Source organism: Strongylocentrotus purpuratus, unplaced genomic scaffold (assembly GCF_000002235.5).
Source record: "Strongylocentrotus purpuratus isolate Spur 01 unplaced genomic scaffold, Spur_5.0 spur5_scaffold_4, whole genome shotgun sequence".
Lineage (NCBI taxonomy): Eukaryota > Metazoa > Echinodermata > Echinoidea > Camarodonta > Strongylocentrotidae > Strongylocentrotus > Strongylocentrotus purpuratus.
Window position 1 is genome coordinate 13,960,419 of NW_022145610.1, and position 17,517 is coordinate 13,977,935.

Consider the following 17,517-nt stretch of genomic DNA (forward strand, 5'->3'; position numbering starts at 1 on the left):
AGAGAAAACGACTTGGAAATATTTAAATAATGTATATCTTGTCAGATAACTAAGACTAGAAGACTTATAACTTCAGATTTGATTTCGCTTTGTAGAAGACAGACTCTGCTTTGTAATCGTACCACATTTAGTCGATTTTATATTTTTAGAATTAAGTGGAAATGTATTAGTTGGATTCTTTTTGTTATTGAGTTATAACAGGACATTTACTACAAACCAACGTACTAAGTATTAGAATTGCTACAGATATCGATTGCAAAGTTTTAAAAGCGTTTTCGACGAATTGATTTTGAAGTGGCTTGAGTTACCAACGAATTTTCTTTTTCTTAAGATACTTCATTTTGTGAGATGATGATAATAGGGTGCACAATCTTGCTATAAAATAATCCCTGCTTTTGTAGGGAGGTGGTCTTCGTGTTAGCAATATTGTAATTAAATGATATCTGTAACTATTATATTGTTATTCCGATGTGTACATATATTTTATATTTCTTTCTTAGCTTATAATGGTAATTATATCATTTATGATTAGGCATCAATTATTTTGAATTGTTTTGCTTACATTTACAAATTATAACTTAGGTAATAGAAATATGTAGTCGTTGTGACATTTATGTTTGTTCTTATAAATTGACATACTCAAATTAAATTGAGTTTATTAAACGTAGGTTTGTGTCTCAAGTTCTATTTTCTTAAATCTTGTTTGAAAGCGTGACAGATGTTTTTTTTTTCAGGCTTTCCTTCTAGTTTTACAAGAAGCAATTCTAACAATGAAAAAGCTAAGGTGGCAAGAAAACCTTTTTCGTTTTTTATAGCTTTTAAATCATTCAAAACCCTAGGTTCAAATTTATCTCCATAGTGGCTAATATCAACAATTACATGTTTATAATATACATGTATTCAACACTTTCACAGCGCCATAGTATAGTGTTCTTGTTCAGACTGGGGGTAACCCCCCCCCCCCCTCCCCTATCAAATGGCGAACGATAATAAGAAGACAAGGAAAAGAGGTAGAAAAGGCAGTGATTAGGAATGACTGAACCCCTTCCAAACCCTTACCCCTCCCCTAAGCGGTTATTTTTATTCCTTATTTTATTCAACAATAGAGACCGACTTTCTTTCTTGTTCTTTGGTATTTCATTCACTAAGAAAGAAAGACACCCACCCCATTCCTCTGAATATACGCCCGTTCGTTCGGGAAAATTATACATTTAGTTTAACATTTATTTGTGGACACTTATATTAAAGGCAATTATTCTCTGCAGCATATGCGTCAATCCTCCTTGTTTTCCAAACTAATAACAGAGTAAATAAAATGAAATTAACTCGACTATATATAGCAAGACGAGGGGGAACAACATTATCTGCAATAATCACTACTTTTTTAATAAGCTTTTCAAAATAGTGTTACATAATTTAACGCTTTAGATTTATTCCACGTTAGAAATTGAAACCATACCAACAGTGTTATCACTCTTCATTCGAATAGTAAATCGGTGAGGATTTGTTGTTGATAGGAACCGGTTGCTTTAATTTAGTTTAAAGGCAGGATATTTGACTGACATTACTTCTGACTTACGTTTACTGCCATCTGCTACTAATAATGTCTTGACTTGTCGACAGCAATGTCCCACAATTCATCACCAACTACAACTACGCGCGCTTAATGATGCTTGGGTATACAGCAACCGAAAATCACTCTAGATACTTCACCGAAAGATGGTAGGCCTACCATTTGAAATTCATTTCAGCAGTGGTATCTATGTTGGTAAAGTACGCTGCTTTTAAAACAAACCATCGTTATGGCTTAATTCTTTTTTTGGTAGTTATAAAACGACCTGAATCTTTGACGAAAATAAAGACTTTGATTGTATATTACGAGATTTTATCAAAGAAGGAATTTAGGATTTATGTTAGAACAGATGTATTGCATTTTGCGTAGGTTATTTCGACATTGTGGAATAATTGGGGACAGTGCAAAGGCGAATACAATGTAATACAGCAATACAAAAGCAGAAGACTGATTTCATATATTTCTACAAAATAGTGTTAGCAATATGAGGTATGTGTTACAAGATGTTACAAATTTCATATTTTTACTCACTAATAGTCTCCTTTTCTTTCATTCTATTTGCTTGCTCTTACTACTCCTATCAGAACATTTCATTATTTTCTATTTATTATCTTCTTCAATCTTTCATCTCATTGCTCAATCGTATTTAGTTAAAATATTGTACTCTATTATTAGTTATTGAATATTTGTTGTGTATTTGCATATTCATTTTTGAGCAGTGTAGGACGACGTGTTTAATAAATGATAACCATTTACGAAGATGAACAAATTGCTCTGTGGACTGTACTATAATCATAGGACTATTTCATGTATATATTTCTTGCGGATTGTAATTTACATAATATATAAATCTAAGCTTCTTGCAGTAAATGATTTTGGAATGTATATCAAATGTGTTTATCTCAATTATTGGTTATGTGTTTTGAATTGAATGTCGTATAGTATAATTATAGGAATATATTTGTACAACTCGTAGCGCTCTTTCAATGTCATGTAGCTACTGAGAAAGAACACTATCTTTATATGAATGTTTAATCAATTAAAGACAACTTGTATGAAAGATATACAAGGTGCTTAATTAAGATCGCGGGTATCATAACTTTATCATATTCAATAAAAACAATGTTCCCTCTTCGAAGTCACAGGGTGTTTTTTTTTTCATTTTATGTGATGGAATTGTTTTTCACTGAAATCAAGGGAGAGAGAGAGAGTGTGTGTGTGTGTGTGTGTGTGTGTGTGAGAGAGAGAGAGAGAGATAGAGAGAGAGAGAAAGAGAGAAGAGAGAGAGAGAGACGGGGAGAGAGAGAGAGAGAGAGAGAGAGAGAGACGGGAGGCAAGAAGAACAAGGTTGATGCCAGTAGTCTGACCAAGTAATAAAATACCGTCCTAGAGAGGAAAAATACCACAAAATCAAAGAATGAAGTAAAAGAGACGGTCATATAAAAAGAGAAAAAGGAGAGAGAAAGACAGGTAGAGAAAAAAGGAGGGTAAGAAAGAGAAATGGGTGTGAGAGGGGGAATGGAAGACAGAGGGAGAAAGAGACAAAGAGAGAGCAGGAGACGAAACGGAAAGAGAACGGGGTTGATGTCACAATTCTGAAGTAGACTGTCCACACACAACAAGAGGAAACAATGAACAATCGAGGTTGAAAGAGATGAGAGGGAGGGTGAAAGAGATATTCATGTACAAAAAATCAAAGGAGAGACAAATAGAGAAGGGGAGACAGAGAGAGAGAGAAGAAAAAGAGAAAGAAGAGGGGAAGAGTTAACGTTAGAGAGCGAGAAAATACAATTGAGTGTGGAAGAGCGAGAGAGAAAGAAATCGAGGGAGGGACAGAGGGACAGAAGGACGGAGAGATAGAGGGGAACGATAGAGTAAAGTTAAGAAAGAATTAGAAACAACCAGTTTTCGTAGATACAATCTGCGTGTAGGTAAAAAAAAAGTTAATTTCTACCGCCCCCCCCCCCCCAACAACAAACACAAAATAAAATCACCAAATAAAAGAATACCAGATGAAGTACAAACAAAAAGAGTAATGGTAACAACTATGATTTGATGAAATCGAAGATGAAAATGATCGGGAAAGGGATTTGTTGTGATATTCAGAGATAGCAAAGAAATTAAATTTTTAGGGTTAGTGCTTAAAAAGGATAGTTATTTTAGAACCATGTATTTACGTACCATTATTCAGACACGTAAGCTCTTGAGACATTAATGTAAAATCAACGCATGTACACGTAATAGTAACAAGTACAAACACAATAAAAAAAACGAATAAAATGAATTGTAGGTTGTGTGTTTAATCACTCAATATATAACGTAACGTATACATTCAACTGCAGATAAAGAAAAAAAAATCAAAATCCAGTACCATTTTATGGTTCGTTTAAAATGAGTTATATAAAAGGAATAATCGATGTCGTACCTACAGTAAAACCAAATCATCTGAGTGCTATCCTTGCAACACAATTTATTTTCAACAGAGAGTGAAGCCCTTTGTAGCCTTTTTTTCAACTTTGCAGGAAACCTTTTTTCCTGAATGAATATACTTTTGTTTTGTATGTAACATAAACTAGTACTTACTAGGAATAAAACTTAAGGTTCATAAGTGTATGTTTGAAATTCCATCCATGAACATAGATTTAGACAGTGGCACCACTGTAACCGTTGTCGATTACCTAGTTCAGGAATGAGTCGAGGAATTCACGAATCCTCAGTTCTAGTTCGTCAATATCGAGTGGCTGCGCAGCATCATTCTCTTCGTCCTCATCTTCATCGGATTCGGCGGAGGTCGATGATGTCGGTGTTCCACTCTGCCCTTGTTCAGCAGGTCTGTTGTTCTGCATGTTCTTCTGCGTGGTGTCCTCGATTTTCTCCGAAGATTCTGCTATGTCAGTCCTTGACTGAACAAGGTTACTCAAGGCAGAGGTGGTGTCCTCAATCATCAGTTGGATGTCATCGGCCTCGTCGTTGTCGGCGTCGTTGTCAGTATTGAGTGACGCTGCCTGAGTGATAGCTTCATCCTGATCATCGAGGGGCTTCGTGGCGGGTTCTTGGTCCAATACTGCACCGTCCTCTTCCTGCGACAAGTCAATGTCGATCATCGACGTATGGACTTCGGGTTCGATGACGGGCTGTGGTTCGACGTCAGGTTCGAACATAGGCTTAGGTTTTACCTCGACTGGCCAAGAGAGCTGTTCAACGATGGATGCAACTGCTTCAACGTCCTCAGAGGTTGCGCTTGGTAGGCAGAGGCGATATATGAGGTACTCAATGACGTCATAGCGATTCTGGACGTCCGCAATGTTTTCGATCTGGTTCGGATTATTCAGTCGATCTTTGCAGAGAGGATTAATAAGAGGTTCTTCGGTGACAGGCAGCGATGTAGTCATCAGGTAAGCCGGAGCTGTAGAGACGACTGGCTCTTCTGGAGCCAGAAAAGGTTCCTCGAACATATTCACATCCTCCGTATCCCCCTCCTCATCTTCATCCTCCTCTTGGTCCTGCCTTTTCATATGAAACCAAGTAGTGAATGTCCTGTCGACCTGCAGAAGGAAATTCCGCAGGATTCCGTTATCGTCATCCTGAAATAAAAGGCATGTGATGAAATTGTATTAGATAATATGTACATAATGCAAGGGATGTCAAACTGAAACAGGGTAGTAACCAGATCATTGTGAATATGGGGGGGGGGGGCTGTCGGACCAATTTTAGAGGATATGGAATTTATGTATACGATATACAACAAAGTTTTACATAAACGCCCTTCAGCCCTACAAAGGGGCGTGAACACATTGTTGACAAATTTTTAAAGTTGTTTTGACTTCAAAAGTAGGATATGTAAATAACTTGACAAAATTAGACGCTGTAGGGACAGACAAATAGCGCAGGTAGTATCAAAGAACTTTAAAACATTGGATTGCTTTCTTCTCTATGCTATTGATCGTATATCTGTTATGCAGGGCACAAGACAAAAAGTTAATTCATGAAGGATTCACAACCATGGTTACATCAATGGACAAAATTAATTCACTACTTAACTGATTCTTCGAGCTGTGTGACCTTCTCGTCATCTGCGATGGTGGTTATGCCGTCGTCATTGATTTCATCATTGATGTCGGGATTGAAATCGTTCACCTGAGTCCGTGGCATCTCTTGGTCATCAAGCTCCTGGTCTGAATCTGTGACTGCCTCTCCCTGCAACAGGTCAATGTCAATGGCCAACGTTTGGACTTCAGGGACCAACGTTTGGACTTCAGGGATCAACGTTTGGACTTCAGGGACCAACGTTTGGACTTCAGGGATCAACGTTTGGACTTCAGGGACAAAGGGGTTCGGTAGTCCTATTACCGGCCTGCTGTCCAAATCTGTGTCAGCTTCTAGTCCCGGCAACAGGTCAATGTCAATGCTCAACGTTTGGACTTCAGGGACCAACGTTTGGACTTCAGGGACAAAAGGATTTGGTAGTCCTATTATCGGAATCCTGTCCGGCGAAGAGAGACGTTCGACGATGTCTGATACTGCTAGGACGTCCTCAGCGGTGACAGTGGGTAGGCAGAGCTGGTAGATGAGGTACTCAATGACGTCGCGGGGATTCTGGATGTCATTGATGTCCTTGATCTGATAGGGGTTATTCAGTCGTTCCACGCAGAGAGGGTGGATGATTAACTTTTGTGGTGCTGGTGTCGGCATCTCAAAAAGTTCTGGCCCTTCTGTTATAAGTGTCAACAGAGTTGTCAGCCGTTCGTCTTCCTGTTCTAGTGGCTTCGTGGTAGAGGTATCTTCCTCAGAGTCTCTGTCCAGCCCAAGCCATTGGTCAAGAGTCGTCTGGTCAGACTTGAGTAGTATATGCCTCAAGACTGCACGCACGTCATCCTGAAGTTTAAAATGACAGTAGAAAAATTACATGATTAATGAATACGTCACAAAGTAGAAGGAGCATGCATTAAAAAGTTACATCTGGGTCCCATTTCACAAAACTTGTCATCAGTGCCAACTGACATATATTGTTATTAAGCTAGTGACTTCCTTGCTTCTGATTGGTTATCAGCAGATTTGTCACTGATTTTTGTCATTTGTCATTGAAAAAATGCTTTGTGAAACGGGTCCCTGAAGTCAGTATTTTTGCCAGTATCTCCTATCTATCTGACATCAGATGTAAAAATGAGAATTGTGGCACTTTTAATTGCAAAGAGTTTGTCGGTCTCGTGAGCTTTATGTGGCTGTTAGCAATGCATTCATTACAAAAGCATTTTAGACTATAAAAGCGTATACCATGTCTAAAACAAAGGGATGCGGGGCATAACCTCCCCACTCAAAAATGTTGAGGATTCGTATGATATTAACTATCAATTTATGTTACTTCGTTATTTTTATCTTAAAAACTGTCGCCTTACTTTAGAATCTGGTGACCATTTTTTTAATTTTCTTCTTTCAAGAAAATTGTGTAAAAATCATTTGACACCATCGACCAACACATTCTTTTTTTGTTGAAAATCCATTAAACATTGACCCGATAATAATAATCTATGTGATATATGTAAGATTCCAGATACAACTAACCACCTTCTCCTGGCTTGCAAGAAGGTTTTGCTTTTTTGGAAGATTGTATCCAAATTAATTGATACTTCGTTTAATTTTAAAATCTTTTTGAACGAAGAAATTCTTTTAATAGGTTATGAAATAGAGAGAAGAGAAATGAATCTTGTCAATCTTATTTTAAACTTTGCTCAGTTTATTATCTATAGAAACTATATTAGAGAATGTTTTGGAAGTGAAAAGCACAGGATACATGCTGTATATTTGATAAAAGAGTTAAAGGTGGATATTCGCACCTATCTCAATATGAAATGTAATCAAAAGAAATTCGATACAAACGAAGTTACAAAAGTTACAAAAATGTTATCATTATTTTAGTTAGTGATTATGTCACATTAGTTTCATGTTCTGTACTATGTATGATATGTTACAACTGCATGGATTCTGTATTTAAACACTGTTGTAAATAGCTGTTATTTTATGAAATGAACAAATAAAGTCCCTCGAAAGAGGATAAATAGAAAAAAAATTAAACATTGACCCGATAAGAATTAAACACAATGTATTATTTAGTTGAAAGGGACAACAAAGTAAGAGTGTTCTGTGCCCGGTTTTTTGTGTGACATATTAAAAATAATTAAGTTATTGCATGCATAAAATCATTTAAATTGACTTATACACTATGAACATCACTGACAAAGAAAGCGGACAAAATTTACAGTTCCTCAGGCAGACAAAGGAACATCCCTTCACTGCTATTATGTAAAAATGTGTAGAACAGGTGTCACATGCATATTCACTTTTTACATAATAGCAGTGAAGGGATGTTCCTTTTTCTACCCGAGGAACTGTATATTTTGTCCGCTTTCTTTGTCCGACATATTCATAGTATATATTAACGATTTTTGACCCATCGACATTTACAAGACTGCAAAACTTCCAGCAGTTTTAAAGCATTTGGCCATCCCCTTGTAATGGTGTCTCGCGTTCTTACATTCACAAGTTAACTTAGTTTAACCTGGTGGTTATAATACATTTTTATTTCAAAATGGAGTTTATTGATCGATGATTATCTTAAAGGCAATAGAGTACTGAAGCTGGGACGTCATACAAATCTATTTTTAGAATTTCTCGATTTTTTTTTTCTTCATTTTCCGAAAGAGCATCAAAAATGTCGAAAACCAATTTAATATGTCAAGTATTGGCTGAGATATGACCATCTGAATAAATATATTTCCAATAGGAACTCAGTGTTATATGCTCTGGCTCCTAACCATTATGAGCCAGAGCATATAACACTAGAGTTCCCATGGGACATTGGTTTTCGACATTTGGACATTATTTGTGATGGCTCTTTCGGAAAATGAAGAAAAAAATTGAGAAATTCTAAAAATAGATTTTGATGACGTCACACTTCACCACTCTATAGGCCCTATCAAAATCGTAGTTTAAAAAAATGTCATTCATAACCTTATCTAAGTTGTTAGGCCTACTAAATGTAAGGTTAGCTGCATTTTTTTTTTTTACCCTAATAAATCTTTGAATCTATGAAAAATCACTAATAGAAGAAAATGTAATAGCAAGCGTCGAAATATTTCAGAAGGAAATGCCTTTCTTTTACTCCGTTCTTTCTTTCTTACAGATGAAAATGTTGCCTTGAAAATGACAAGCTTAGCAATTATTTTGACCCCCAAAAAAAGGTTTATTAGCACCGAGTAAAATTTGTAGCAACTAATGCAACTGTGTTGTTTTGTTTTTGGGGTATAATTTCTTGTTTTCTCAAGGAAAAAATCTGTTAAAAACTTACCCTTAGCCTTATGTCATTTTTAGGCGTTGGAGCAGCGGTAGTCACGTGGTTGCCGCAGACTACGAGGACGATGAAAATTGAGAGAAACTTCATCTCGACTACAGTCACTGAGTAACACCAACTTAAGTTTAATTCGACGGATTTACGGGGTAAAGTCGGGTTTCTAGACCTATAGACACAAAGTGATAACTGCACACATATGAAGCAGGCGAAACAGACTGCTACACATGACAGTAAGTCCTCAAGAATTGAAGCTTTATTTCCCGCCTAGACGTGTAGAAAGTAATGAACGCAATGTGATGCTTCACAAATGATTTCGATTCCAAAAGTGGAATGTTTCTTTTTCTTTAAATGATAATTATTCATGCGAATCAAAGAAAGTCGACATGGTTTTACTGGGCGTGTGGCCAGCCTGCTTGTCGCGTCACATTGCTATCTAAAGAATGTGTGCACCTGTTTCATTTGATCTTGGAAGAAAAGACATCTAGACGACAGTTTGGTTACGCATCTCGTCACCATTACGACGTTATTATATATTCCAAAGATGTGCATAAATTGTCTGTGAAGTTAATTTGTTTCTCATTATGCAAACAGACAATTCATAAACTAAACATTTATTCATGCTGTACTACAACAGTGACTAAACAAGGCTCCACATTTGTGTCCGACATAGCAACAACTATTGCACGTACGTAACACGTGCATTCCGACAATGCATTCTGCTACGGTTGGATGCAATACATGTAGTTGGTAACAATACTCTCGGGGGGGGGGGGTAGCATCCCAAGTTTGTAAACTATTTGTGAACTGTTCCCTGTGTATAGTTTAATCATACTTCTATCGAGATGACGACAGACCTGCAAAATAATGATGGCGTCTGCCATTTCCCTTGCAATAGGCATTTGCATACATTTCGCGATGTTAGCTAGCTAGGTAGGGCAAGCCATAATGTTTGTCCTATCAACAATTTATGTAAGCGATTCGCATTCTGACTATTGAAATTCATTATTTGTCAGATGTTTGCATTAAATTTGATTACATTACGAAAATTTCCGCCCCGCCCAACCGATTTACTGGGTGGATCTGATATAGTCACCCCATTTATGTCATCAAGCCAAAAAGTAAGAAAACACCAAAAATACCAAAAGTAAGAAAACAAAAGAAAGTGATTCCACGTTTTTAGAAGAGAAATTACAAAAGATCAATGAAAAAATGTGGACACTTAACGGTGAGAAAATGCAGGAAACTATTAATGAATATGAAAAGACTTCCGAAGAACTAGAACAAATATACAAACATAGATGTAAAGGCTCAATAATCAGGTCGAGAGTCAAATGGTTTGAAGAAGGAGAGAAAAACTCTAAATATTTTATGTCATTGGAAAAAAGAAATTTTGATAAAAGTACAATTTTGCAACTACGCAACGACAAAGGCAAAATTTTTAGTGAGCAACAAAATATAAGAAAATGTGTTCATCAATTTTATTCAAACTTATATCGTCAAAAAGAAAGACAACATGATTTAGAAGGATATTTATTTGATTTACACAATTCTGAATTGACCGAAGAATCGGCAGAATTATGCGAAGGCCAATTAACAGAAAAAGAATGCCAGCAAGTTATTTCAGAGTTTGCCAAAAACAAAGCGCCTGGAAGTGATGGCCTGAATATTGAGTTTTATCAATTTTTTTGGACAGAAGTTAAATGTTTGCTTGTAAACTCACTAAACGAAGGATTTGAAAATAATGAACTTTCTAGCACGCAAAGACAAGCTATAATTAAGCTATTACACAAAAAAGGTGATCAAACTAATTTAGAAAATTTTAGACCAATCTCACTTCTTAATTATGATTACAAGATTGCGGCATCAGTCCTAACTAAAAGACTCCAGAAGGTAATTCCCACATTAATTTCCAATGATCAAGTAGGGTACATCAAGGGTAGAAGTTTAGCTGAAAATATCAGATTAATCGAAGATATATTTTATTATGTCCAAAACTACTCAGACAAAGGACTTGCATTTTTAACAGATTTTAGAAAAGCATTTGATTGTCTTAGTTGGGATTTTCTCTTTAAATGTTTACGGAAATTTGGATTTAAAAATGAATTTTGCAGATGGGTCAATACTCTGTACACAAATGTTAAAAGCAGTGTCAATGTAAACGGTTGGTTAACAGAACAAATTAACATAACAAGAGGCGTACGCCAAGGGTGCCCTCTCTCGGCCCTGCTTTTCATACTCGCTGTCGAGGTACTAGCTATTAAAATAAGAAACGATCTAGACATCACAGGAATTACCCTTTTGATTCAGTCGAAATAAAGATACTGCAATTTGCAGACGACGCAACAATTTTTGTTAAAGACACAAAATCTTTAAAGAAAGCTATAAAGCAGATAGAACATTTCGGTTTATTTTCAGGTTTAGAGCTGAATAAATCAAAGAGTTCCATAGTTAACATTAATGGAGACACCACTGGTGAAAACATTTATGGCATTCCATGGACCTATTCTGATGTTAAAATATTAGGGGTTCATTTTGGGAAAAATGAACAAAACCTAATAAACCTTAATTGGAAACCCAAAATATCAAAGATTGAAAATATAGTACGTCTATGGAAAGCGAGGCGCTTAACTTTTTCTGGTAAAATAACTATAATCAAATCATTTCTTGTTTCTCAAATTATATTCAATGCTCAAATGATTTCCATGCCGGAAAATGTAATGAAACTCATTGACTCTTTACTGTATACTTTTTTGTGGAATGGAAAAAAACACAAAATAAAAAGAAAAGTGGTTTGTATGAGTTATGAGTATGGAGGATTAAAAATGGTTGATTTGAATGCTCTGTTACAAAGTTTTATATTAAAGTGGATATTGCACTACTTCTCCCACGAAAACTCAAAGTGGAAAAAGATAATTGATGGTTTCTTTAAAAAGTGGGCAATTTAAAATATGTGTTAAATAGTAAATGTACAAAAGATGATATGAAGTTTTGTTTAAAGAATATAAAAATGCCCCAATATTACAAGAATATGGTATATACTTGGTTTGATTTTAAAGAGATAGTAGAATGTAAGACGCCAATTGATTTACAATGTACTAATGTTAGAAGTGAAAACATATGGTTTAACTCAAATATAAGAGATCACAACAAAAATGTACTATTTATTAAAAAATGGTTCGATGTAGGCCTTTTGAAAATTAATGATGTCGTAAAAAACTCTAGATTTATGTCTTTGAGAGAAATTGAAGAAAGATTTGAGAAAAAACATGCTTCTTTGTTTCAAGAATATTATATCATAGTAAATGCAATTCCCAAAGTTTGGAAACAGAATATGTTAAAACAGGTACATGTATATGATGCGACACGAGAAGAAAATGAAGGTGTCATGAAAAATGTTTTAATGAATGTTAACACTAAACGAAAGTCGAAGTTTTTTTACTCTACGTTGTCTATTCATTCAATTGTTAGACCTCCAATAGAAGAGAAATGGGAAGAAATGTTAAATAGTGCAGAGCAAATCGACTGGAAAGTCATATGGTCGTTTAATTTACAAGCTATGAAAGAAAACAAAATATCAGAATTCAATTTTAAGTTATTACACAACTTATTACCAAATAGGTATAATTTATTTAAATAGAAATTGTGTAACAATCCCTTATGTTTATATGATGATCAGTTACACGACAATCTCCATTTATTTGTAAAGTGCAAGCACACAAGATTGTTTTGGTTAAAATTTGGAGACATAATTCGAAAACTTTACAATGTTAATTTTTCTTTTGACAAGTTCGTTTTAATTGAAGGTTATAAATTGAAAAACAAAATATTTAAAAGTTTAAATTTTCTTATCATATATGCAAAATACGCAGTTTATTTAACATTTATGCAAGCAGAAAATCGCAAACTCATGTTTCATGAAGTCTCTATTCTTTGTATTTTCAAAAGACTAATCCACAATCGATTAAAGATCGAAAGGAACTGTAAAACAAAGAAGATATGCATTTTTGAAAACACTGTTATTCAAGAAAACGAAACATGTTTTATTTGAACTATGCTAAGATGCTACGATGTTATTTCAATTGATTGTGTATGATTGTTTGTTTTGTTCAAATGCATATATTTATCAATAAATTCATTTTACAAAAAAAAAAAAAAAAAAAAATGTGATGCTTCACAAATGATTTCGATTCCAAAAGTGGAATGTTTCTTTTTCTTTAAATGATAATTATTCATGCGAATCAAAGAAAGTCGACATGGTTTTACTGGGCGTGTGGCCAGCCTGCTTGTCGCGTCACATTGCTATCTAAAGAATGTGTGCACCTGTTTCATTTGATCTTGGAAGAAAAGACATCTAGACGACAGTTTGGTTACGCATCTCGTCACCATTACGACGTTATTATATATTCCAAAGATGTGCATAAATTGTCTGTGAAGTTAATTTGTTTCTCATTATGCAAACAGACAATTCATAAACTAAACATTTATTCATGCTGTACTACAACAGTGACTAAACAAGGCTCCACATTTTTGTCCGACATAGCAACAACTATTGCACGTACGTAACACGTGCATTCCGACAATGCATTCTGCTACGGTTGGATGCAATACATGTAGTTGGTAACAATACTCTCGGGGGGGGGGGGGGGTAGCATCCCAAGTTTGTAAACTATTTGTGAACTGTTCCCTGTGTATAGTTTAATCATACTTGTATCGAGATGACGACAGACCTGCAAAATAATGATGGCGTCTGCCATTTCCCTTGCAATAGGCATTTGCATACATTTCGCGATGTTAGCTAGCTAGGTAGGGCAAGCCATAATGTTTGTCCTATCAACAATTTATGTAAGCGATTCGCATTCTGACTATTGAAATTCAATTATTTGTCAGATGTTTGCATTAAATTTGATTACATTACGAAAATTTCCGCCCCGCCCAACCGATTTACTGGGTGGATCTGATATAGTCACCCCATTTATGTCATCACGCGGAGCTGTTATCTCAGGCAGGGTCGGATCTAGACCGAAAGCTTCAGTCTCTCTAATCGTCGGTTGTTCCACTGAGACTACGTCTGGCTCCACTAGACCTCCGATTATGACAACAAATGTCAGTTTTATTAAAGAAATGACCCAAATCAGATGGTTATTGCTGTCTAGGTCGGATCCAGCCGGCGGCGAGGGTGGGTGCATGCCCCAATTGGTGATAAAATATTTAGAAGCGGGGGGGGGGGGGGGGGGGGGGGGTGAGCACTACTTGTTTTACTTCCCCCCCCCCCCCCCCCCCCCTTGAGCAAAAAACAAAAAGGTAAAATTTTGGTTACCATCTTTATGTTTAACTTTTTTGCAAGGGGTGGTGGCCCGTCCCCCCCCCCCCCCACCTGGATCCGCCCCTGAGCTCAGGTATACTTAACTCTGCCCCCTGGCCCCTAACTAGGGGGGATTTTTCTTCCAACAAAGTTCCGGATACACTAGTAACCTTTGCAAGAAGGAGAAGGGTTTTTTTGTATTGCAAACCTTAGGTGAGTGGGAAACGATGATGTTGGCTATATACTTGACCGAAGTTATTTGAAAGTTAATTGAAATTAATACAAAATATTGTATAATTAACAGAACTAAATTCTGTATCATCACCACTATCAGTTTCATCATCATCCTCCTCGTTACGTCACTGTCATTACGTTCATCATCGATTATCATCATCTTCTTTTTCTCTTTCTTCGTCATAATATCACTATAAGTATCATTGCATCATTGCATCGCCACTGCTCATGCTTGTCATCATTGCTATTATCACCATTATCATCTTCTTTGTAACTATTATATTAACATCTTTATCATTATCATGCTTATTCTCATCACCTTCATCATCATCATTATCATCATCACTATCACAACCACCATGCACTAACACCACCATCATCATAGCCATAATCATTTACATCATCAACATCATTATCACCTCATTATATGCAACTTCTTTTCTCTTCTGTAACTCTACCCAGATGATGAATTCAACTGTATATTTCTAGCGACAACATCAAACCCCATATTCATACAATGCAAGAAATGAAGGAAAACCTTACAGTCTTGATTTCAAATAGATTCAATATTATATTTGCATATCATACAGTCATATTTACAGTATAAAGCCTCTTTATATAAAATGACACACTTGAAAAATAGAAATATTAGCAGTTTCTGGACGAAATTTGGACGGAGAATATTTGGACATATACATTGTTCACTTAACTACACAATTTTTGTTTACAATAACACTGTACATTTGGCTACTGATAAAAACTGAGAAATTTACAGCATATATAGGACAGAAAACTTGTCATTGGAGAAAAGTGATCTCAGGTTGAATTCCTTTTTAAAATAAAGACACAATTATGCAATATTGATCAGAGTAACTTCTCCGGCTCGGTGGGAATGAAAACAGACCTGGGGGTGTTACACAAAGACTAAGAACGACTTTAAGTTGGACTTAACTATATGGCAGGCCATTCATGCCACTGTATGCTCTTGCCATTAACTGGCATTGGTCTCTCAAAGGACGTACAAATCATGGTCACAAATATACAGAATTTTGGACAATTCATTATTATAGGAAACTAAAATATGTAAAGTTCATAATGGTGAGAGCAAACAGTGGCACGAACGGCCTGCCATAGTAAGTCCAACTTACAGTCAATCTTAGTATTTGTGAACCCCCCCCCCCCCCCCCCCCCTGTTATCACAGCAATCTTCACAACCTCAGATAACATGTGAAAATGAATTAAACACTGAAATGCACATATGGATACCAATTGTTTGTCCTATTTTGACAAGTGATGCAACATTTGCTCAGGCAACTGGCTCCTGGCTTCATTTCGTCAAAGATATAGGTTTACGGCAGCGATTGGGCTTTAGGTAAGGTGCTGGGTTCATGGTTTAAGTTCAAGAATTTGGTATTGTAGGAAATGGATGCAGAGGAATTGCTGCAAGAGCATGTGTCCAAATAACCCTCTAGACAAGTTGCGCATGAATGACTCTAGGTCTCTACCGCGAACATGAAAAGGCTAAATACTTCAGCAGTCACACCAACACCAGACCAGCATTATTAGCCCAACATGACATTCTGATTCCTGAATGGCCAAAGTTTGGTCCGTTTGGAGTCAGTTTTAAAGTCGATTTGACTATGTGGCCGGGTCTCGGATTTTCCTTTGAAGTAAGCAGTATCCCCACTTGTAGACTAGCTGGATAATACTTAATGATTTTGTCTATTCTCTCCATTTGAAAATATGTCAGGTTTATACAGGAACTGATCATAGAATAATGCAGCATTTTGCAAGATATCAGAAAGTCTCATAGGACTTTGCAGGATATTGCAGACCTACAGGAATTTTTGCAGCAAACACTGAACCGAGCAAGCAACGAAAAGGTAGAAAAACACATTTGATTTGAAATCCGGGCTACATTGTACCATATTGCAAGCTATACCAAAGTATCAATCTATTTCGTTCAGGATAATGTTCCACTGAGACTTTATCTCGCTTCACCGATTCGCTAATGTCTTGAAGGAGAGCGTCAAAAGATTTTTTTTTTAAAATTTAAACTCCTCCAAGCCGACACATTTTCTGTCTAATCATATGCATTCCCCATGTGAGGAGACCCTCAGACATTCGTACATAAACCAAAAAAAAATCTTTGACAAGCCTCTAAGGTCATTACAAATAACAACGTCTGCCTAAAATTGTACACAAATATAATTTTTAGTTATCATTATCATGTGACAATATAAAAGGAGGACATAATTAAACCAACTTGTCTTAGCTTCAAATCTCTCTGGCTATTATGCACCAGAATTGTGTATTCCATGCTTACATGCCAAGCAAAACCTTTCAGCAGTATTTGTTCAGCCTCTCTTTATTGCTTGTGTAAAAATATACTGAAATCGTGTAGATATTTTAAAACCACATGCTTTTAGACAAAATGCCTCTTTTAGATCCATACTTAACAGGAAAAATACTGCAACTATGATATGAATGAAATGCACGAAAAACTATATCATTGCTTCATTGTTTCGACTCACTCAAAGAAAATTTGAGGAATGGTTTCCTGATGCCAGTGATAGTGAAGGCGGGGTAGGTGATTCAAACCCTTGACCCTTGGATTGAGATACTCTTTTCACACTGGCAATATTTTGCTTAACCCCGTACTATAGGTGGGGTTAAGGGGGGTCTTAGCCCCACCTATAGTACGGGGTTAAGCCTATTCCACTTTCTGTTCAGACTGGTTTTTACCAAAGTGGGCTAAAGTTGGCTAACCCCACCTATAGTACGGGGTTAACTAACCCTGCAAAATAGCAGGGCTAACTCCGCAATTGTGGTGCTAACTCCTGCTAACCCCGCAATTGCGGTGCTAAGCAAATGAAAGAGAACAGAAACGAAAAATAGTCCGGTACTACGCAATGGTGCGTATCGCAGCTGGCCAGATGCGAAGTATGTCCAATCATAACATTCACGATATCCGGGGTTAACGAAATGCAGTGAGAACAGCAGGAATTTTCTTATTCCGGAATAGGCGCTAGTACGGGACTAACAAAAGCGTGTGTGAAA

The 17,517-nt window shown here is 36.4% G+C and overlaps 1 protein-coding gene across 1 annotated transcript; it reads right to left on the minus strand.

The window, feature by feature from the left end:
- Positions 1-4,182: 4,182 nt before the first annotated feature.
- LOC100889849 lies at positions 4,183-9,254 on the minus strand. Its single transcript, XM_011666035.2, has 3 exons — positions 8,919-9,254; positions 5,615-6,448; positions 4,183-5,157 (listed from the first exon to the last, which is right to left on the minus strand). The coding sequence occupies exons 1-3, from the start codon at positions 9,009-9,011 to the stop codon at positions 4,252-4,254; spliced, it is 1,833 nt and encodes a 610-aa protein (XP_011664337.2). The 5' UTR covers positions 9,012-9,254; the 3' UTR covers positions 4,183-4,251.
- Positions 9,255-17,517: the final 8,263 nt, after the last annotated feature.

Excerpts from the sequence above, each read along its gene's own strand:
- LOC100889849 (XM_011666035.2), bottom strand. The coding sequence starts at position 9,011 with ATGAAGTTTCTCTCAATTTTCATCGTCCTCGTAGTCTGCGGCAACCAC. Across the intron at positions 6,449-8,918 it reads AAAATGACATAAGGCTAAGG|GATGACGTGCGTGCAGTCTT; the intron begins GTAAGTTTTTAA and ends TTTAAACTTCAG. Across the intron at positions 5,158-5,614 it reads TCACACAGCTCGAAGAATCA|GATGACGATAACGGAATCCT; the intron begins GTTAAGTAGTGA and ends CTTTTATTTCAG.